Source organism: Dipodomys spectabilis, unplaced genomic scaffold, assembly GCF_019054845.1.
Source record: "Dipodomys spectabilis isolate Male_0828 unplaced genomic scaffold, ASM1905484v1 ptg000365l, whole genome shotgun sequence".
In the NCBI taxonomy this organism is placed as follows: domain Eukaryota; kingdom Metazoa; phylum Chordata; class Mammalia; order Rodentia; family Heteromyidae; genus Dipodomys; species Dipodomys spectabilis.
In genome coordinates, this window is record NW_024871042.1 from 5,131,559 (window position 1) to 5,154,039 (window position 22,481).

Below are 22,481 nucleotides of genomic sequence, written 5' to 3' on the forward strand. Positions count from 1 at the left end.
TCACTGAGAATCAAAAGAACGGTGTGAGCCCCCATCAGTCAGTGTAGTTGCACTGATGGAATAGTGAAACATTCAGTTACCAGTGACATGAATTTCATTTTGAAAGCTAGCCAGAAGGACCAGTGGTGTCAGTGTTGATTTAGTTGCTTCTCTCCTAGGGCATGTCCATCCCTAGCATATACCCCCATGATGTCTTTTGCTTAATGTCTTTCTGCTTTGATAGCTTGCTCTGAATCTCCTTAAAGCAGTTTATTTTTTAGATTTAACGGTGGCTGCTGTTTTGGTTCTGTTTCATTTGGTCTTTGAGCCTTTAACAATGCCCCTTTGGCCACAATTGCTAATATACTTACCTTACAGCTTTAAGTAATAGAGAAAAAGCCCCCCACCCCATGGGAAGCAGTCACAGTGATCAGCTGTGTTGTTTGTTAATACTGACCTCCATTGGAGTGTTTGTGCACAGGGACTTAGAACCCAGGATTCCCAGTTCTTCCTCAGTACACCTACTAGGATCTTGGTCAAGTCTCTCAAATTTGCTAAACTCAGATGGCTGGCAAAAAGAGGGTGAGGCCCACTGGGCACACTGGTGACGCATGCCTATAATCCTAGCTACTTTGGAGGCTGAGGTCTGAGAATCGAAGTGCACAACCATCCAAGGCAGACAGCATCTCCAGACACATCTTCAATTAACCAGCAAAAAACTGGGGGTAGAGACATGGCTCAAGGTTGGAATACAAAAATGCTGAACAAGAGTGAGAAGGGCTCAAGTTCAAGCTTCAGTACTGGGAAGGGGAGAAAAGGAACACCTGTATGTTTGTGTACAGATTGAATAAGATAACCCAAGATTCCCCTCAGCCATGCTGCACATCTTCCAAGTCTTAGCTGGCAGCCTGGAACACCTCACCCTGCTTTCCCTCTCTGCTTCCCAGAGGTCAAACCTGAAGGTCTCTGTCACTGGCCATTTCCTCCCAACCCAGTTGTTATTGTTTAATCCTATCTTTGTATCTGCCTCTCAGAAGATCCAGATTAATCTGCGCAAAGACCCTCAATGAATTCCTATTGATTGGCTGATTGATTGGGTCCAAGACAGCAGACAGACATAAGATTGTCTCTGGTTTGTCACTGGCTAAAGGGAAAATTGATCTCTCAGCCTAAGGAGGAGCAAATTTACCCTTCCTGTGCCTTTTTTGTTCTATTTATGTCCTCTACTAGGAGAATAAAGCCAGCAGAAGTCATACTGTTGGACTGTGTGTGATGGTACATATTAGTTTACACAGAAGGCAATGATAGGAGGATCATGGTTCTAGATTAATGCAAAAGTCCCTATCAAAAATAGACATACCCGGGCACCGGTGGCTCACATCTGTAATTCTAGCTACGCAGGAGGTTGAGATCTGAGGATCACGGTTCAAAGCCAGCCCTGACAGGAAAGTCTGTGAGACTCTTATCTCCAGTAACCCAGTAGAAAACAGGAAAGTGGTGCTGTGGCTCAAGGGGTAGAGGGCTCACCTTGAGCTGAAGAGTGCAGGGACATCGCCCAGGTCCAGAGTTCAAGCTCCACCACTAATAATAAATAAATAAATAAACAAACAAACAAAGAAACTTAGAAGTCTTGGAGTGTGTCAAGTCATAGAGTGCTTATCTAGCAAACCCAAGGTACTGCTTTCAGTTCCTATTACCAAGACCAATAAAAAAAAAAAAAGATTCCACTGTCTGACAGTCTATTTTTTATTCTCTTTGTCTCCTTCTTCTTCAGGTTGTGGCTCTCTCCTCCTGGTGCCTGTTGAGGGATTCCATCTACTACACGCTGTCCGTGGTGGCACTCATTGTGGTAAGTTGATCTTTCTGTTTGGGTCAGCATATTTCACGGCACAGGGCAATGCACAGCTCCTCTGCCTGGAGCAAAGGACACTGGTGGTGAATGGGCAAGTGAAGGTCTATGTGTGGAAACAGCTTTTCCATCTTCCTGTTACTTTGGTCACCAGAATTTCTGCCTGGTAACTGAGTCATGGAAAGGGGAATTATAACTTAGGATATCTGAGTCCATAGCAGTCCCGTGACTGTTTCTGTAACCCTACTAACCATTTGCTCTGACTTGCCTCATGGTTCTTTGACTCCCATCTTGAGTCTCCAGGATGCTTGCTTCTCTTTCACAGTACCTCTTACCATAATCACCTTTGTGCCAACACCCTCCACCTGTGTTCTTAGTATGAACATATGCCTAATATCCATTTGTGGGTACATGACTTCATATTCAACCTCATGTCCCAAATTCAACACATCTCTAAACTTGATGTATTCTCCCAAGATCCTCTTCCTATATTTCAGCCCCCATTCTATCACAATCACTTAGCTTAGAAAAATGATACTAAGTTGACATTTGACCTTTGCATCCCATGCATTAGAGTCTTGTAGAAATCTGTCCCATATCCCACATGGAAGGGCCTCTCTACATCCTGGGACCGAATTGATGCAACAGCCATGTTGCATCCCAGGGCAGGCAGGTCAGGCAGAAAGGCAGGCAGGTCAGCCATTTCTTCCCCTCACTTCTTTACCCTGAGTCAATCCTCAGAGCCCCCTAAGTCTCTACTAGGGCTGAGTACCTGCTCAGCCCTTGTTTAACTGATCTGTGGTACCTGTTTGGCGTGGGGGTGGGGGGAGGAAGCTGGGCAACTCTTTAAGTTTGTCAAGCTGATCCATGTGGAAGAAAATAGTAGCAAAATGGAAAGAACAATGTAACAGAGGTTTGAAGCTCTGACTCCCAATGCTGGTCCCTTCCCCCTCCCCATACACACACATGTAATGGTTTATTTTATACACCAACTTGATTGAGATGACAGATCCCCAGTGGATTGGCGAAATATTATTTCTGGATGTATCTCCGGTCTTTCAGGACAGATTGGCCTTTGAATCCATACACTGAGTGAAAAAGATCACTCTCACCAATGTGGTAGATGTGAGTGAATCCCTTGATGACCCAAATAGAACCGAAAGTCAGGAATGGTGAATTTGCTTTCTTCTTGAGCAGGGTCATGTCTTCCTCAGCCCTTAGACAGCAGTGCTCCTGATTCTTGGGCCTTTTAATTGGAACTGGAATTTACACCATTAGTTTCTTGATAGTTAGGGCTTTGGAACTAATCCTGTTGGGTTTTATAGGCTGTAGGTCATAGAACCTCTCAGCTTTCATAATAATGCAAGCCAATAGCTCATAATTATATGTATATATAGTAGGTATGATTACATGTGTGTATGTATATGAATACATATCTCCTATTTGTTCTGTGTTTCTGGGGACCTGTGACTGATACACCTGACTAATAATCTTGGAGAGATCGAACCTCTCTGGCTTTCAGTTGTCTTACCTACAAGACAAGAAAGAAACATTTAAGACATCTAATGTCATCTGTTTCACATAGCACTCACCTACACATTATTTTATTGGAACTTTCTATGCCAATGAACTAAACATGCTGTTTGATATGCAACATGGCACTTGGAAGCAGCTGGGTTCTTCAAATCTTCATGTTGAAAATCGCGGGTTTACCAACCATCGCAAGGTGTGCTGTAAATATGGAGTTATATGTGCATTGACACTTGTCCTCCAGAGCTTCTAGGGCTAAGAATAAAGAAGATCAACACCCAACTCAAGAGGAAAAGGGCTCCGTAGGCCATGCTGGAGTTAAAGATGTACTTCATCTTTTCAAGCCCTGATTAATAGATTTAAAGATGCAGGAGCTGTGTTCTTATTCTTGGCTGTTACTGTGGAACCTAGCAATCTCTCCTTTTGGCCCCAACCCATACTTACCGAATTCTCTTTTCAGTGAGATTTGTCCTGAGATCAGCCAACCTATGCTCATCATGTGTTGTTGTTTTTCACCATGTGCTTGTCTGCCTTTTGGGGGTATTTTAGCATGATTTTTGAAAAAGACTTTTTCAAGAGAGATGGATAAGACCTAGTGTAAATGAACACAACTATCTACTTTGCTGAATTCCAGAAAGAGATGACACAGCTCATAAAGACAAGGCGATGAAATGCAATGGAGAAGGTCAAAGTCTGCCGGGAGCTCTGGCTTAGCAATCTCCACTCCCAAGAGCGATTTCCCTGGTGTCAGTCTTCTTAAACTCTGTTTGCAGCATTGACACCTCCTGGACTGTATGTGAAATAACTTGTTTGGGGGCCAATTTATCTGGACCTGTCCAAGATAAAATAAATGTAAAATTGCTGTTAATGATGTGTGAAGAAGTAAAGAGATTTGGCTTCTTGTGGGTCGCAGGTGATACTCCCCTGAGCCCGATCTTTGGGATAAACAACCATCCACCCTCAAGGCAGAATGTATAAATCACAGAGCGGAGGCATTCAATGTGCAGGCTGCCAGGGCAGCTCTGTATTTCCTCTGACAGCAACAAACTACAAAATCAAATTGGCTTTACCCTCATTGGAAAATGTACACTGTATATTTCAGACATGTTTTCAAAGCCAGAGTTTGGCGATCTTCAGGAACATTGCATTTAACCATTGTTGAAGAAGAAATGGAGGTGATAAAGTTTGCATTCTCAGGGCTGGATCTTGGTTCGTCTTCCTTGGACTGGTACTCTCCGCAACTTCCGCATGCATTGGAAACAACTAGCCTATTGAAAATGCAAGAGCCATTGAATTCCATTCCACAGGCTGTGGCATGAGACTTGGGAAACTGCATTTCAGCCACATCTTCCTCCACCCTCATGGGATCCTGATGCCAGAAGCTCAGCACAGCATTTTGAGAGCACGTTTGAAGGTTCTAGCAGGGGAGTACAGCTACTCTTACACCCTTTGCCGAAGGGCATTCCTCCACTGTGAGCAATGGTCATTGTCTTTGACCGGAGTAAGCATGGAGCTGTGAGGGAGGAAGGCGACACCATCTGGCTAGTCAGATCATCTGATTCAACCCTGTCAATCGCTGGGGTGACAGGTGTCACCGCTTACTCACCCTCACATTCCACAGGGTCTTGAACCCTGCTTGAAAACCTTTGCCTCCCAGAGTATTCATCCTCATAGCCAGGCAATAATCAAATCTTGAGAGTCCCAAAGAAAAGGTATCATGGAAGCCTGAGGAACTCAAGTTTGTCTGGATTTCTAACTTCTGTTAGTCTTCCTGGATTATCTATTCTTGTTAAATAGAAGCAACACTCTCTAGGGTCATTTTTATTTAAGGCTTAAAACTGAACAAAGAATGAAAGAACGTCACATCCAGAAACACTGCACTTAGCCAAAGCAATGCTCATAGTGTCTCCAAATCTCTTCCACGGCCAAGCCTCAGGCTGTCACTCACAAATACACTGTAGCCTTTTTTTTTTTTTTATCAGGGTTTCTTGTTCTCTTCCTACCCAAATAGCATGGTAATGAAATCATTTTTCTTCCTGTGTTCCTTATAGAATACAAGGCCTCTCTTTAGGATTTTGCTATGGGCACTTAAGACTCCTTTATTTCAAAGCCCTTTCTCCCGCCCACAAAATAATTACCAACCTTCCCAAACAATTTATTTAGCTATTTAAGTTTTCTTTTAGTGTTCTCCCCTATTACAGGGTTCTGAAGTATCAGAACAAGTAACTGTTGTTCCCCTGAGGTTCTACAATAAAGAGCCCATTCACCCACAGGGCAAGATCAGAATAAATGGGACCAGATGCTATTTCTGTGTTCATCTCCACCAAGAGGCCCCTTGGAGTGGTGCTCAGGAGCCCTGAGGACAACCATGGGCTCTAGACATCCAAAGAGCTGGCAAGATGGCTTCTCCAGAGATGTTGATCTGCTCCGGGGCAAAGGGCTCAGAATAGGCCAGGAAGGAGCTAAGAACATCGTCCTGCCCAGAGATCTAAAACAACTGATATGTAAACAGACACAGATGGGACAAGAAGGCAAAAGCCCAGGTGTAGGACAAGTACAACCGATAAATCTAAAGAACAATTAATAGAGAGACATCACGTCTGTATTCCCAAAACCCATTACCTAAACATTGCTCAGTACAACTTTATTTGCTTGTTTGTTCTAATGAGAAATTAGGGAAAAAGAAATGATTATTTCAAAAGCATAAAATATGTTGTTCTCGTGCTCGTCCCCCACCCTTTCTCTGTCTGTGCAGTGAAGCACCAGACCTTGGGAAACCTGGACAGTACCTGGACGCTTCCTCCGTGACTGGAGGCGCCCTAACCTATTAGGTCCTGAGGCCATGCTGAGTGCTTTTGTTGTATTTCCCTATCTCCCTCAATCAGGTCCAACAGATGTCTACAGGCTACAGGTCATTGCAATGCCCCGTCTGCCTCTCTGCCACCCACCAGGAGCACTTGGACCTTGGGCATCTCAGGCCTCCCATTCCTGCCCTTTTTCCAAATTCTAGCAGGCCTGTCTCTTTCCTCTATTGAAATGTTACTGTAATTTACATAATCATGTAATTTCCATAAATGCAAATGATTCGTTGCATCATCAGTCTAACAGCTGCCCTCAAAGAAATACTTTATTTTTACCCTTCATCTCAGTTTGAGGACAGGAACTCAAGAGAGTTTCAGGAGGAGAGAAACCTCCAGGGAAATTGCAGAGGCCTGTGGAGCAGGTTCCTCATCACCAGGGCTGGTACTCACTAGTGCTGTCTATCCGTAGCCATGTTGGAGGGGTCATCAAGGTAGCCTGGGCACAGGCCCAGCAGTGAGGCTAGTCAAAACTGATGCTTCCCTTTCCATCTCAGCACTGCTCATTGTCACTGCCCAGGTGAAAGGATCTCAAGATGATTAAGGCAACTCAGCTGAGCACTGCCTGAGATGGTCGGTGCTTTCTGTATGAGTCACCATTTAGTAGCAGTAACATGATATTTGAGGTCAATTACAAAGAGAAAAACTTGGTATGGACCTCTGATGAGAGTGGCTCATCATGGCAGGAGTGTGTGATAAAACAAACCTCTTACCCCAAGAGAGACAATGAAAAGAGGCTGGTTCCCACAATCACCTCAAGGGCATACCCTCAGTGAGCGCTGGCCAAGGTCTTATTAGCCTTCCAATAGTACCACCCAAGGGACCAGATCTTTGACAACCGGACCTTAGAGGACATTCATCCAAACCATGGACACTCCCCAAAGACCTTCTGTAGTGATTAGAAATAGTCTGGAACTTTGTATTATTATCCAATATGGTAGCCACTAGCCTACACTACATGGCTACTGAACTCTTAAAATAGACCTAACAAGACTGAAGCTTTTTTGTGCTTTATTATTTACTGTTTTCTATTGTTTTTAAAAATTATATTTCTTATTATCTTTGTTGCACAAGAGTTACCATTCAACTTACCAATTCATAAGTACAATGCATCTTGATTGATGACCTATGACCTATTATTATTCCCCCCCTCTTTCCCAACCTAACCCCTCCTCTCAATTTTCTTAAGTTCCTGGTGTATAGATGGGCTGTTATTAGCCAGAAGTGGCACTGTAGCTCAGGTGGTAGAGTGCTAGCTTTGAGCAAAAGAAGCTCAGGGACAGTGCCCAGGCCCTGAATTCAAGCCCCAGGACTGGCCAAAAAAAGACTTATATGGAATATTCTGACTGGATTCTCTCCCTCTTGGTCTTTATTCATCTACACCTCTCACCTTGGCCTTCTCCTCACACCTTTCAAGTGCCATTTTCCTGGTAGTCATTTTGTTGGACTATGAGTTTATTTTTCTAAAAACATAAAATTGCACCATTTGAATTCTTCCCTGCAGATAGCACATTCCAGTTAATACACTTGCGTACACTTGCATACAACCCAGGATGTGTTTACTTGTACATTTATAAATACATACTTTTCATTTTATTAATCTTAATTAGCTAAATGTATATCATTATAGGTAACTAGTGGTTGCTGTATTGGATAGTGCCATTCTACTGAGCCAAGCATCCCATAGGAAATATAAATGCACCCTCACAAGCATCCATAGCATAGATCAATACTCAGTGGATCAAGGGTGTATACCAGGGCTACAGAAAACAATTTTGTAGTTTAATGCTCATGACACGCAGGCTAGCCAGTGAATGAATACCACTACAAATGGCAAAATCAAGGCTCCAGAAGTTAAATGACTTGTCCGAGGTCAGGGAGCTGCCTGCCTCAGGTTTCCCAGAGCAGGTCCCTAAGACAGTATGGCTATCTTCATTGCTGCAGTTGCTACAGTGTTTGCAACTAACACAATCCAATTTTTCTTCTACCTAAGTCTTCCTGTTACTGTCTTTTAAATCTTCCTGATTTTATAGTTTTATTTTTAGTCAGAAAAGAAACAGGTTTTACTCCTCCTCTTAGAATTCATGAGGACAATGAATCTTAAATATTATTTTTAAGAAATCTTTTTTTTGTTTCTGTGCTGGTCCCGGGGCTTGAACTTAGTGCCTGGATACAGTCCCTGAGTTTCTTTTATTGAAGTCTGATGCTCTACCACTTGAGCCACAATTCCACTTCTGGGTTTTTAAAAGTTTATTGGAGATAAGAGTCTTATGGACTTTCCTATGCAGTCTGGCTTTGGACCATGATCTCTCAGCCTCCTGAGTAGCTAGGATTACAGGCATGAACCACTGAAGAAATCTTTTTATCTTGCCTTTTCCATGGAAGAGAAAAGAAATCTTAATGGTCACATTAGTCATTATCCCTCAACATCCCACCAGCCTGGGCCTGTTTTTCCCTGGGAATTAACTGTTTCTCTCTCTTTCTTTGAGTATACTCATTGTACCCCATTTTCATTTCAGCCCTCCTTATACCCATGTGGCAATATCAGTGTCACAGGCAATGGCTGTGAGAGACTGACTAGGGTCATACAAACAAAAGTTCCCTGTTTTGCAATCCCTGCTTTTGATAGGTGGAGGACCTGCTTTTAAAGATGCTGCCAAAGCTAGAGGACTAGGGTCATCCTTGCATTCGTTTCTTGAACAAGTTCATGGGTCAACTGGCCTTAGAGAATGCAAGCATTCAAAAGGGAGTCACCCAGCTTTAATAAGGAAAATGATTTGGAAATCCTAGTTTGTGCTTTTTGTCTTTTGTACTTTCTTCTGCTTTGGAAACATTCATCTTCTATTTTCTAAATTTATGTTCTCATTTCTCTTTATTCCCTGGAGTCTGCCCTTGTACATTTACATACAATGAGCTGCTCTTTTCAAACCCTATCTCTAGGACATCTATTTCCTTCCTGCAAACACTGACACCATCCAGTCAGCCTGGTAGGTGTCCTGAACTGGGAATCTCTGTGTAGCCTTAAAAGCATCAACCATTTTCTGGTATATTTCACTGGATACCTCTCTCTATGCAATTTACTCTGGCCTCAGCTAAGCCAGGTAAGCCAGACTAAATACCTCTTAATCCCAGAGCTGAAAAAGTAAGGATCCAAGATGCAGATCAACTGAGGAGTCCCCGTGCTGTATGGAATGAGAAAAGCCTGTGGGGAGCTAATAAGGAAAAACGAAAGTTTTTCGTTTCCTGAAAGAAAGTGATGGTATTGATTTTTCTCCTATTATTTTCACGGCTTAAAATTCTAGTGATGCCAATGATTATCACAGAGGCTATGTAACCCTGACTGCAGCAGTGTCGCCACCTCTGTCTCCTGGTTACAGTTGACAGGACGGACGTGGTTGTGTTCAAGGAGCCGCCCACTCCCCTCCCAGCCTCACCTCTCCTTGGCCCCCCTGCCACCCTCCCTCAGTTTTTCCTCTGCTCTTCGCATCTTGAGTGCAGCCATTCCTTTGGCACTTCCCTAGGATACTCTGACATCGAGGGATTCACTTACCTGATGTCAGCCTGTCTTGCTTAAAAAGAATTCTAGAGCAGACACCAGGATTGACAAGCTGGTTTCCATGGCACCCAAACGTTTCTCTGAAGCCTGGGGAAATGAGTGGTTTGTGTGTGTGTATGTGTGTGTGGTTTTTTTCATTCCTGGTTGGTTCACATTTAGTCCAACTGCAGAGCACATGGAAACCTGAGGCGTAGCCAAGGATAGCTTTGGATGGACTGGATGTGGGTCAGAGGCCAGGATCCCTGCCCCACCCCTGTTACTTAGCAAACCTGAGGTCTGGCTGTCAATCAGCACCACCCGTATGTGGTCTGTGAGCCATCCCAGTGCCTGGCCCCACGTATAACCAGCCACATCTAGAGACCAGAGCTGCTTACTAGAGACTTGCTTTCAAAGGACCAATTGTGGAAAAGCTAGCTCAGTTCCAAAGGCTACACAGGGGGTCTGTAGATTGCAACTCCGGGATCAAGTGTCCACCTACATGATCATTTGTCCCCAAGAAAGAGCATTAAGCAGAAACTACCACTGCCCCCACCCCCACCCCAGAATACCATCTTACCCAATGATAGCCATAGGTTGGCCAGAAGCCCTTCAGCAGGCTGTCTGCCTTGAAGTGCTTTCCCTCCTTCCAGGAGATTTAATGAAGCTTTGAAAATGGACTTGGACTGACTTCATTTCAATTGGACTGCCTTGCCAGGGTAAAATGAGTAGAGGATTGGAGTGTGAGCACCACCCAGTGGCCACTGGTGGGAACTGAGGCTACCATATCCTGTTTCAACAAGAAGTGATTTGAGTTTCTTCCACACTAGAACTACTGCTATAAGAGGTGGAGGGAGTTGTTTTGTTTTCTTACAGCTAGAGCCTAAGAACAGAAGGGTATGCATTGCTTATCCCAAGATAATTGAATGAAATAAAATCTGTAATAGCAAATGCATTTCTCCCAAACCATCTGCAGCCTCAAGCAAAATTAACACCTGCCCATGTTGTTTTACGAACTTGAAAGTCTAATGATTTTAATGCTACACCAGGCTGGTGTCACTTGTCCTCTCCGAAAGGGGCATTTTGCCATGCGTGCCTGTTGCCTGAACAGCCTCCACCTGCTCCAAGTACCACCTCTGAGCATTCAGAGTCTAATCCTAATGCCCTTCCTTCTCATTTCTCTCAACAGACTATTTCCATTTATATCTTCCACAGGCCTGCCTGATTTCAAGCCCCTGTCATCCATGCTGTTGTACTTTTATGAGCCTTCTTTTTATGCTACATAGTCCACTTCACATACAGGGATAAACCTGTACCATGCTTGCTCAATCAGCCACAGGACAACTAAGTCCTCTTGGCTTTATGAAGGCCTCAACATCAGCACGGTGAACCCTCAAGTGATGGCATATCCTCATGATAGGAAGAGAAATCAGGGGGGAAACTCTGTTGTTTGGATGTTTACAGATCTCTACTATTTGTTAGAACTTGCAGCAAGATGACCTTCATTTCTCTTGCCCTATTGACCTCCCTGAATCACACCTTTGCCTTTCCCTTGTCTACGCCAATCCTTCAGGTTCACGAGGCTCTACCTCTAACTGGGTAATTTGCCCAATCTCATCCAAGTTGTCCCAGTCTCTGGTTTACTTTGATTTACTGTAGATTTTATTCACAGTTTGGGGACTTTTGTATAATGAAGCCCAGTCTCATATTTTTCTTGGACATGATCCTTGAAATTATTAAAAGCTACAGCCATGTTTATCCATAATGATTCCTAGAAAGTACAGAGGAGGTAATTTTTGTGAGTTCCAGAGTGAGTGAATTCCAAGCAACTCCTTTTGAAGGGCCTGTGCCCCCGTTTGTGGGAAAGGTCACAGAGAAGAAGAGCTTACTAAAAAGCTGTATTTGTATTATTGGTATTGCTCGCTTTCTCTGACAGAAGAATATTTAATTGGCCTGCTCTATAAGCTTTCCCCTCCCCTGCTATCTTATAGTCTCTTAAGTGGCTATGAACAGATTGTGCCAGCTCATTGCTAAGACTACTATTGAAGTAATTAATTAATTTAAAAAAAATGTTCCAGCTTAAATAATATAGTCTGTTCCATTATTTCTTGATAGCAATTTTTTAAAGCTGGTAATTATACAAAAACAACTGTGAAGGCTCCCAAGGATTGGAATTCATACCATCCAGCCTAAATTATGGCATTGTTTCTCCCCCCCTTTCTCTCTCTCTCTCTCTCTCTCTCTCTCTCTCTCTCTCTCTCTCTCTGGCACTACTAGCATTTGGCCTCAGGACCTCACACTTGCTCAAAGCTGGCACTCCACCACACCTCCAGTCTGGCTTTTTGCTAGTTGTTTTGTAATAAATTCTTGACTTTTCTGGCTTTGAATCAGGTGTGGGCCACCAGTGCCTGGTTGTTTTTCCTTTACTCTTTCCATTCTTTCCCATTCTTGTTTGGCGTTCTCATCCAAATGTCATCTTGTTGAATTTAATGACTAAGACAAGAGGAAAAGAAATGATGGCTTCGGTGTCCTTTTTTGAAACACCTTATTAAGAGAATAAGTTACAAATGAGTGTGTGTTCCTTTTTTCCTTCTCTTGGAGCTTCAGGATATGAGAGCACTCCCTGTACATGTCTTTGTGGGATGTCTTTGAGGTTTGGCCTGCATCTCAACATAACTGGTGCTTACTCTCATCAATAGGGACTGAAGCGGGACGTACATTGTTAGCTACATTTACCATCTGAGTGTCATAATGACACTTAAACCCAGATCGATTAGCAAGCATCTGAGTCTCCAGGGGGTCTTCCTCCAAAGGGAAGTACACCTCAAAGATGGTCATGTGCAAAGCAGCCACATTTCCTGAGTGCAGAAAGGACTGTCAAACATCTCAGGTGTCCTGCCTGAATAGCACACATGCGCCCATTTGATTTCTGCATTCTTATGTGGGTAGATAACTGTATTATGAAAAGAATACCAAGTTAAGAGCCAGTGCTGAGTTCTAGAGCCAATGTATAACAAAGCAAGTGCCCCTTGAAAGTTACTTATGTTCGGTAGCCCTATATAAATCAAAGGATTAGCATTTTTCCCATAAGTGGGAAATGATCTTATGCGGTATATGAACCATGGCTTAACCAACGTAAATCCTGATGCATACGTTCTCTTGATCCTGACTGATAAGAAAATCTGTTTGGCACTTGTGCCTCTCATTGCTTATAACCTTCTTTAATCTCGGTAGGGCCAACTCCTGCCGGGGGCTCAGGCAGCCAACAGTGCCCAGCCAGGATCTGCACCCACTGATGTTACTGCATTTATCTTTCAGGGTCCCTCTCTCTATGCGATGCCAGGGGTATTGATCCCCTGATTCCAAGCATGAAGTAAGGTTTCTTGTGGTGATACATGAAGTCCATTAAAAGAAAAACATTAGAGCAGTGCTGGTGGTTCACATCTGTAATCCTAGATAATTTAGGAAGATGAGATCTGGAGACTCACATTTCAAAGCCAGCCTGGGCAGAAAAGTTCACAAAGACTCCATCTCCAGTTAGCAAGGAAAAGACCAGGCTGGAGACGTGGCTCAAGTAGTAGAACACCAGCCTAGCAAGCAAACCAAGCAAAAGTGTGAAGTCCTTGAGTTCAAAGCTTGGTAGCAGAGAAGGAGGAAGAGAAGGAAGAGGAGGAAGAGGAACATGGAACACAGAGAATCATGGAAACCGAAGAAGCTGCACATTGTTCCTAGAAGTGTGGCAATCTCACAGCTGCACACAGGAGACTAACATTTGGAAGGACCTGCCCCCTCCTCTTTCTGCTTCCCAACTTAAAAGTCTGCAATGTCTTGCTTTACAAAGAAGGATAGTGAACCTTTCCCATTATTACACTGTCGAACAGAAGTTGCAGGGAGCTACCTAACCTTGTTCCCCTCTCTACATTCCCACCCCAATCTGCCAGCCATACCTTCTGCAAACCCTGGCTAATGACTAAACCAGAAAGTTTGCCCACAAGAGCTTCCTGTACCATCCTAGCTCTTATTACCCTGTACCAACAACAAAAGTCGATGTACCATCTTAAAGCATCGTGTGTGTGTGTGTGTGTGTGTGTGTGTGTGTGTGTGTGCGCGTGCGCGCGCGTGCATACATTTCTAATCTTGTCCTTTTTATTTTTTCCCAGTTCATTTATGACGAAAAGGTTTCTTGGTAAGTATCTCTTTTCCTTTCTCTTTTTTTCTTGTTAGGTTGTGATTTCAAATGTATCAAAGAGACTAGAGTTAGGGTTTAGAAAAGACAAGAGTATCATAACAGTCTGGAACAACTAGAATTTCTTAGGAATTCTGTGTAACTCAACAAAGACATTATTTTGGCTTTCACCAAGCAAACCTATGTTCTAGTGGAGATCTTCATATCTAAGGTGTTTTTATCATCCAGATACAATATTGTCACCTTCCCATGCCTTTCTACATCCAACCATTTGCTATGCTATGGCTAAGATTGGACTGATCGTTCTAAACTGTATCGGTGTGTCTCTCTATAACAAAACACTTCAGATATAATCAGCTTATAAAGAAAACAAGGTTTATCCTCACTCACAGTTTTGGAGGTTTTCATCCATAATCAGTTGGCCCTGTTGCTTTTGACTCTTTGACATTGAATTCTGGTAAAAACTTCTCAGTCCATCACTTTACAGCTGGAAAACAGAAGAAATAGACTAATCCCACTATTGTTTCAAAGGACATGCCCAGCAAGACTTTAAATCCCCCACTGGGTGCCTCCTCTTAAAGGTTCCAGGACCTCTCTACCTCTCTATAACACCTCTCTATGGGAATCCACACCTTCAATGCGTGAGCCTTTAGGGGCATTCCAGATCCAAAATATAGCAGTATCCAGACCAAGTTCAGCATTCCAAATTGAACATGTCCCTTAAGAGTCAGGATCCAGGCACATCAGTGACTTTTAACCCATTGACGTGTTTATGGATATTAAAAAAAAAATAGAGAGAGAGAGCTCTGAATATCAGTGGTTATTTCTGATAGAAATGTTGGCCCAAATATAGGATATTTTGCATTTTGACCAACTGTCCAAATTTCTATTCTTGAGTCAAGTTCTGAGCAAGTCAGATGTTTGAAGTGGAAATAGAAATTGATTGTACTGTGCATTCTTGCTACATTTTTTCCAAATATTTGATCTGCAGAAGTAGAACAGTGCAAAATAACCTCTTAGGAATAGGAATGATTCTGTAGTTAGAAAACTTTCATGGAATCACTTAAAGCTTAGAATGAGCTAAAGAAAGGGTTTATCCAGCTTCACTTTCAGCAAAATGAGTGTTAACCCTTTGTTCTAACCTTCTGTTGGAGGAAACATGTGTCTTAGGACATCACTGTGATTTGTAGAATTTGAGGGATGGCAGGAAACCTATCTCACTGATAATGAATCTTATGTGTTATACTTTTGCCAGCCTTCTTTATCCCCCATCCAAGAGGGGAGAGGTAGATACAGCTTAGAGAATATCCTTTAAGCTACATGATCTCCACATTGACTCATACAAAATAAGAAAGTCTTGAGCTGGGTATCAGTAGCTCATGCCTGTAATCCTACCTTCTCAGGAGGCTGAGATCTGAGGATCACCATTCAAAGCCAGCCTAGACAGGAAAGTCTGTGAGACTGTTATCTCCAATTAACTACCAAAAGGTTAGAAATGGTACTGTGGCACTAGCCTTGCACCTAAAAGCTCAGGAACAGAGGCCAGGCCCTGAGTTCAAGCCCCAAGACTTGTACAAAGCAATCAGTCAAGAAGAAGGATTATTTTAGGACTATTTATTATTAGGACTAATAGTGATCAAGAGCCTGAAAGGGATTAAAATATCTAGAAGTACCCCATGTCAGAGTTAAGTTGTAGTCACCCCAGGGTGTGGCAGATTCCCTCAGATACAATTCTTGGAGATAAAGTGCAGCGCAAGGAAACTTCTAGAAGCAATTTCTTGAAAACTAATGCCACCATTAGCAAACTCACTACTCTGCCTTAGTGAACAGTCGGTGCTTTGAATGCGGCTTGATGTGGCTGGTCTTTGCTAACAAGGTTGCCCTAAAGACAGCAAGTTATGATTGCAGTTCGATCTCTTGATGTCTTCTGCTGCTGTTATGCAGGAAATTCTTAAGGGTTTTTGTATCCTTTTGAAGGAAGCTCTCTCTGTGTCTCCTTCATGGCATGGCTGCAGTGGAAGCCCACAGGGAGAGAAGGTGAAAGCAAGCTTTAGGACCAGTCAACTTTAGTTGTTACCATGAAAATGTCTTTCCACATCTCAAACAGGATGGACCAAGAACGAGAAGAGTCTATGTCTTCTTTCCAAATCATTTTCCACTTGTCATACTATATAATCCCACTCTAAGTCAGACCCCCAAGCCTGCATCTGAAGGCTCTAGATGTTGAAAGGCAGCAAGTCACTGGGCCTTGTGGTTGAGCATCAAAGCTCCTGTATATGGAATTATGAGTACAGGAGGGCTGCAGATAAATGAGGTCCAAAGATGTTGTGTGCCTTGTTCTAGCCTGAAGGATGTTGGAATCATAAATCATTCAGTCATCACTGCCAGGAAAGAACTAAGCCAGGGGAGCTTCCAGGGCCCCAGAATAACACCATTCCCAGAGTGCAGGCCTGTTGTGTAATTATTGTTATTACATGCAGCGGCTGATGGAGAGCATTTTTCACATGGGTAGCGCTGAGAATTAAACTGCACCACTGGCCCATAGCTGCTTTGGGACTTCCAGGGATTTCAGTTCCTCATTTAGGGAATGCAAAATATATTGAACTCGAAGATATTTTTCACTGTTAACTTCTGCTTTCTTACCCAGCCAACCCACAGCATTCATTTTGTTGAAAGGGTATGTGTAGGAGCTGATTTCTTTCTTTAAAATCAGATTCTTTAATCTGAGCAATCAAAGCACAGTAACATTTTGATAATACTTCAAACAGTGGATTCCATTCCTCATTATAGAATATTCTAGCATGGCCTAGAAATTGCAAGGCATTTAATTAACTCACTCCAAATCTTCAAAAAGAAACTAATTTCAGCTGTGTTTATTTTGAAACAAGAGTGCTTCTTTTTTAAGGAGGAAATGAGCTTCACCAAATACAAATACAATCATCCCTTGGGGGTTTGGATCCTGGTCATACTGAAGATACCAAAATCCAAGGTTGCTCCTATCCCTTAGAAACATCATAATATGTGCACAGCATTTGCACACTTGCTCCTATAATACCTAATGCAATGAAAATGTGACATAAATAGTTATGATGGTATGTTGTTTAGAAAATAATGACAAGAAGAAATGTCTATACATGTAGAGTACAAATGCAGATCTTTTAAAAAATATTTTCAATCTGTGGTTAATAGAGTCAAAGATAAGGAACTTGCAGGGTGCACAAATACAAGACATCCCCATCTTACATGGTAACTTCCTTGGTACCCTTTCAAGTACATCTATGATAAAAACAAGGTCTGCCTTGACCAATACATGGCCAAGTGGGGAGTTTGGATTACAACCTGACCAATCACGGGCCATCCTCTGGGACATGATGTGGAACTCACCTTCCTTGATATCCCTCCCTCTAATCGCTTTCTTCCTCTTTCTCTTTCCTTCTCTCTTCCTCTCTCTCTCCTTCTGCCTCTCTCTCAGGTTCTCTGTTTTTCTTTGTCTCCTTACCTTCCTGTCTCTCTCCCTGACTTTGTCTCTATCTCAGTCTCTCTCTCTCTCTCTCTCTCTCTGTGTATGTGTGTGTGTGTCTGAGTGTATATCTCCTCTCCCTGCCTGTACCATTTCTATCTAACTCCTATGCATCCAACAGCCTCTGAAACTCTTGCCAATTCCTCTAGCTTGTTTTACCTTTGTGTGTGTGTATATATAAATGAATAATCTCAGTGAATTCTTAAGCTTTAAACTGATTTATACATAAAGGCCTGTACTCATAGCAAAGTACATGAAAGACTTGCCACTTTCCAAGAGCTCTTTAAGGTGAGCAGAAAAGGAGAATCTTCCTTTTAGATGAAAGAGAAAGAGAAAGATGTTGAATGCCATATGCAGCATAAAGATGTCTGTAGACCAGAAGAAGTTGGCCACCCACCTACATTGCTCTCTGTATCACTGGCATCAGATGTTTTCTGAATGGAGTGGTGTGGGCCAAGAGTCACCTTCTGTACCTGTTCTGGTTTGTGTGCAGGTGGGAGTCTCTAGTCCTTGTGCTGATGTATCTCATCTACATTGTCATCATGAAGTAAGTAACAGACTTCCATACCTTTTTTTCCAAAACAATTTCCTATGCCTAGAATTCTGTGGTAACAGAGGAAGAGGAGGGAGGAAGAGGAGGCATCAAGCTGGGTTTCAGTATCCATCGCCATAAACTCATTTAAGCCCTTAGCAACATAGTGAGAGTCCCTGTGATCCTGGTGACGAATGATAGCAGCAGCCCTTTGTAGTCCACATGGGATGACTGCCTCACAGTCATCCGTGTTTCACGGTTTCTCCATGGTTCACTGAGAACTCTCTAGAACCCTTGCTACCTTTTCAGGACTTACTCTTGACTTTCACAAGAAAGAAATTGTGTTTCTACATGGGGTGAGGGGAGAGGAAAGCAGAGAGAATTAGACTTCTAAAACCCAAGAAGCCCATGCCTGCAGACTTGCTTCACTTCTGTTGTATTAGTCATCCATTGCTGTATAACAAATTACCCCCAAAGCTCAAGAGCTTCAAACTACAAACACATATTATTTCAAATCATTTATGAGAATTAGGAATCGAGCAGCTACTTCACTGGTGTAGGAGTGGTCCTAGCTCAGAGTCACTTCTGAGATTGCAGGTAAGATGTTAGCCAGGGTGGCTATTAGGTCCACACACAGCTCAGGTCATCACATGCATCCTCCCTTGGATTTCTCAAGTGGCATCCTGTGGCTCAAGAGAGTATGAAGTTTCCAGCCACACCTTCTGTGATCTCAGAAGTCACACATTGCTCCTGTTATAGTCGATATATTAGGACCAAATCACTAAGTAAAACCCACTGGAAGGCTCCATCTATTGAAAGAAGAGTGTCAAATACTTGCTCATGTATTTCCCAGATAGCCCCTCTAAGTTCTTTTTACCTCCTGGCATCAAGGCAGCTTTATTTGTATCAGGAATTATATTGCTGATGCGTTCATCCTCTGGGTAAACTGAGCCTGCTTGTGTATGTTTTTGCCTGGTGTCACTGAAGTACAAGTTAAAATCATCAGCTGCTTCCTGGGGACATAACTTTCAAATGACTTTGAACATTGGTCTGAAGGTTCAAACACAATTTCAGATGGACCAGATAGGTAGAAAGCTTAAGGGAGTGCGTGGCACCGGTGTGTGTTGGCAGGATTGATTTCTGTACACCGGTCTTTGACATTTGTTCCCCAGGCAAGGCATATGGCCTAGTGGACAAGAAAGAGCAAGTGCTTTTCATTCAGCACTGGCTGCAGGCTTCACCCCGCCACTTCCTCCCCATGGTACCTTGGTCAAGTGATTTGGCCATTTTGACTGTTTGTTTCCTGCTCTGTAAAATAAAATTAGTAATTCCAACCCCAAAAGATTTCTTTCTTTCTTTTTTTTTTTTTTTTGCTTTTTAATGAGGATGGAGTATGACAGCTTTGGGGGATTTTTTTCTCAGTTGTATGAGGCAGTTCTAATTCAACACGCCACTTTATGAGTACAATGCATCTTAATCAATGTCACCCTTCCATCATTCTCCCCCATCTCTCCCAACTCGAGCCATACCTGCAGTTTACTTGGTTCCATTTTTCACATCTGACAACTTTATTAAGTCAGCAACCTAATGTCCAGTGTTGAGAAATCCCTCATTGTATAACAGTATTTCCTGCTCTCCAAACCCCACTAAAGGAAAAACACACAATAGTTCTTGCAAGGAATTGTCTCATGCAGGACAATGTTTTAATCGGGGGGAGAGGGTTTCTGTGGCAGGGGTAGAATCCCTGTATCTCCTCCAATGGGAGGAAGAGAAGCATCCTATCAGAATCTAGAAAGTGGGCAGCTTTGTCTTTGGGAGGATATTAAACATGCACAGAAGTTGACTCTTGTGACCACTACCAGCCCCATCAACCATCAGCACATCTTAGTTGCTCCATCCATATGGGATCTGTGTCCTTCCCTCCAGGCTATTTTGAAACCCCAGACATCAAATTTGTTCACCTGTAAAATTTTCAGCATATTTCTCAAAGTACTCATTTTCTAACATAGCCACAATTACTGTTACCATACCTAAAACTAATGAAAAATGAAGACTAATTTCTCAATATCTTAAAATAATCAAATGTTCAAATTTCCAGCAATCTCATAAATGCCATATTTTATAGTTTGAGTATCAGTAATATTTTTTAAAATCAGAATTTAAATGAATGACTTTTTAAGTCACTGTAATTGCTGTCAGCCTACTTGGGATCTCTTCCCACCCGCAAATTACCCAGCTGTTTTGTGTGTGATGGTCTTCCTTCCAGTTCATTCTGTCACAAAGTTTAGTTGTTTGCCTTGCAGAGCTTGCTATGGTTTAGAAATTGACATTGATGAACCTATATTGTATTTATAAACTGCTTTGTTAAATGGCAATTCCTTTGTAAAACTACTTAAAGATACTATATTTTTTTAGAAAAGAAAGAAATTGTTGGTTGCATGCTTTGTTTCCTATGTGTCAGTGTGTGACTGCTGATACCCCCTCAACCTCAAGTCATACCAAATGTGGGAACTAAAGAAGTGTGTTCCTGCTGAGGCTGCGGCTTTCCTGTGATCTACCTTGGGAATCAATCAGATCTACTTGACTTGGTATCCATTCAGGCTAGACTGTGTCCTGAATGGTAGTGAATGTGCCTTCAAGAGGCACCACTGATGGTTTCTTTGTCTCTTGTTTGTCATGTTGGCTGCCATTGCCACTGAATATCTGGATCCACTAGTCCATGAAAAATAGTGATGTTCAAATTCTATCCCTACCTCTTACACATTCTAAGAATCTTCCAGGATCTTTTTTCTCAGACAACATCCCTCACTTTGGACTAGTTTTCCATTCCTCTTCATGCACTGTGGGAACAACCATGGGCTCCAAAGAGTAAGAGGAAGTAGCTCAAGGGAAAGAGGGTCCAGGCTACCATGGTAGCTGACTTGTCCCCATCATCACCCCACCTTAGAGCTGCTCTAATGGAAAAGTAGGCGCAAGGATATAGCAAGAGGGGACTCCTATAGCAGCAAAAGGGACGAGAAAAAGAAAAGAAATACAAGTTGTTTGATCTTCTAGCTGGCAATTGAGATTCTTCTATTTCTGGAGGCTACTCCTATAAGAAGCCACAGGTCAGGCTAGGAGTCTCCACAAAGGAGTTTTTCTTTGTCAGTAAATCATGAAGACTTCAGATCTTTGAGTGGGAGAAGAAAGAAAAAAAAAAAAAAAAAAACAGTGTGGCCTACAGTGCTCTGGAAACCCTGTCTAGATCTTTGCCCACAGGTATCCAGAAGTTTTCTAGGATTAGTCCATGAGAATTTTCTAGGACTCTAGATCCAAAACATTTAAGGAACTTGTAAAAGCCTCTTCCCTTTCAACGCCAATCTTCATAGTCTCTGCCCAACTTGCCTGCACTATACTCCAGTTGTTCTTATTACCCAGAGATCTTGGCATTTTCTTGTTTTCCTGGTTGGCAGAGTTGTGACTAATATTTGTCTTTCCTTGTGTATCCTTTTAGTATTTACAAAGAAAATACTCCATCATTTTTCAGAATTATAACTCAGAATTTCTCATAAGGCCAAAAGCCAATCGGACCAGGAGTTAGGGTACAACAGTAATAGAGATTCATACAGTAAAAGGTTTGACTAGGTGAATCAAAGGGCAGCAAGAGATAGACATAGACAGTCAACTGGCTTGTAACATATAAATCATGGGTGACTGTGTGGATGGGACATCTCATTCCACGCCATGTGAGGGCCTGATAATGAAAGCCCTGGATGTGTGATCCAGGTGCAGTAGACCTTGACCATCCATGGAACCTTGTCTTAGCCTGTGCATTCAGATTCAGAGTATGGGAGTTCAATCCCAGAGATAAGAGGTAGCAAAGAATGTCCTGGGCCATTATTGATTTATGCTATGATCATTTTATTTTCATTTGCTATCCAGTCTTCATTTTGGAAGTGACTGTATATGGTAGTGAAAATGGAATGACGAAATAAGAACAAATCATAACTTGAGGCCTGGGATTCCACTTAATACCTCTAGGTCACAGGAGCTCCAGGGCGGATGCAGTCAGAGTTGGGAAGTGGAGAAATGGAAAATGTTGATGACCTCTTTCTGCTTTATTGCTTTGCTCAGATATAATGCTTGCATACATCAGTGCTTTGAAAGGAGGACGAAAGGTGCTGGGAACATGGTCAATGGATTGGCCAACAATGCTGAAATTGATGACAGCAGCAACTGCGACGCAACTGTGGTGCTACTTAAGAAAGGTAACCAGTAGATCCTGTGGCCAAGAAGGAAGTTCTGGAGTCTAAGTCCTCCTGCCCATCTCCTAGACACACCAAGCCATCCTAGCTGACCTTGAGGAAACACTGCCTGTCCCGAGAGAGAGGAGATGAGGCTACAGAAGCTTGCTTACTTCCTGTCCCCCCTTTGGCTGCATCATGGGGCTGTCTCATACCGGGTAATGGGTCAACACAGAAAGCCATGTGGAGATTTACCGAGAACACGTTTTCTA

At 42.7% G+C, this 22,481-nt stretch overlaps 1 protein-coding gene across 1 annotated transcript in view; it reads left to right on the forward strand.

The window, feature by feature from the left end:
• The window catches only part of Slc24a3 (solute carrier family 24 member 3), a 469,379-nt gene that overhangs the window by 411,550 nt on the left and 35,348 nt on the right, over nucleotides 1-22,481 (forward strand). Inside the window, exons 7-10 of the mRNA XM_042666545.1 lie at nucleotides 1,754-1,828; nucleotides 13,909-13,934; nucleotides 17,948-18,001; nucleotides 22,100-22,233. Of these exons, the coding sequence (XP_042522479.1) occupies nucleotides 1,754-1,828; nucleotides 13,909-13,934; nucleotides 17,948-18,001; nucleotides 22,100-22,233 (289 nt within the window). The remainder of the gene's footprint in view (nucleotides 1-1,753; nucleotides 1,829-13,908; nucleotides 13,935-17,947; nucleotides 18,002-22,099; nucleotides 22,234-22,481) is intronic.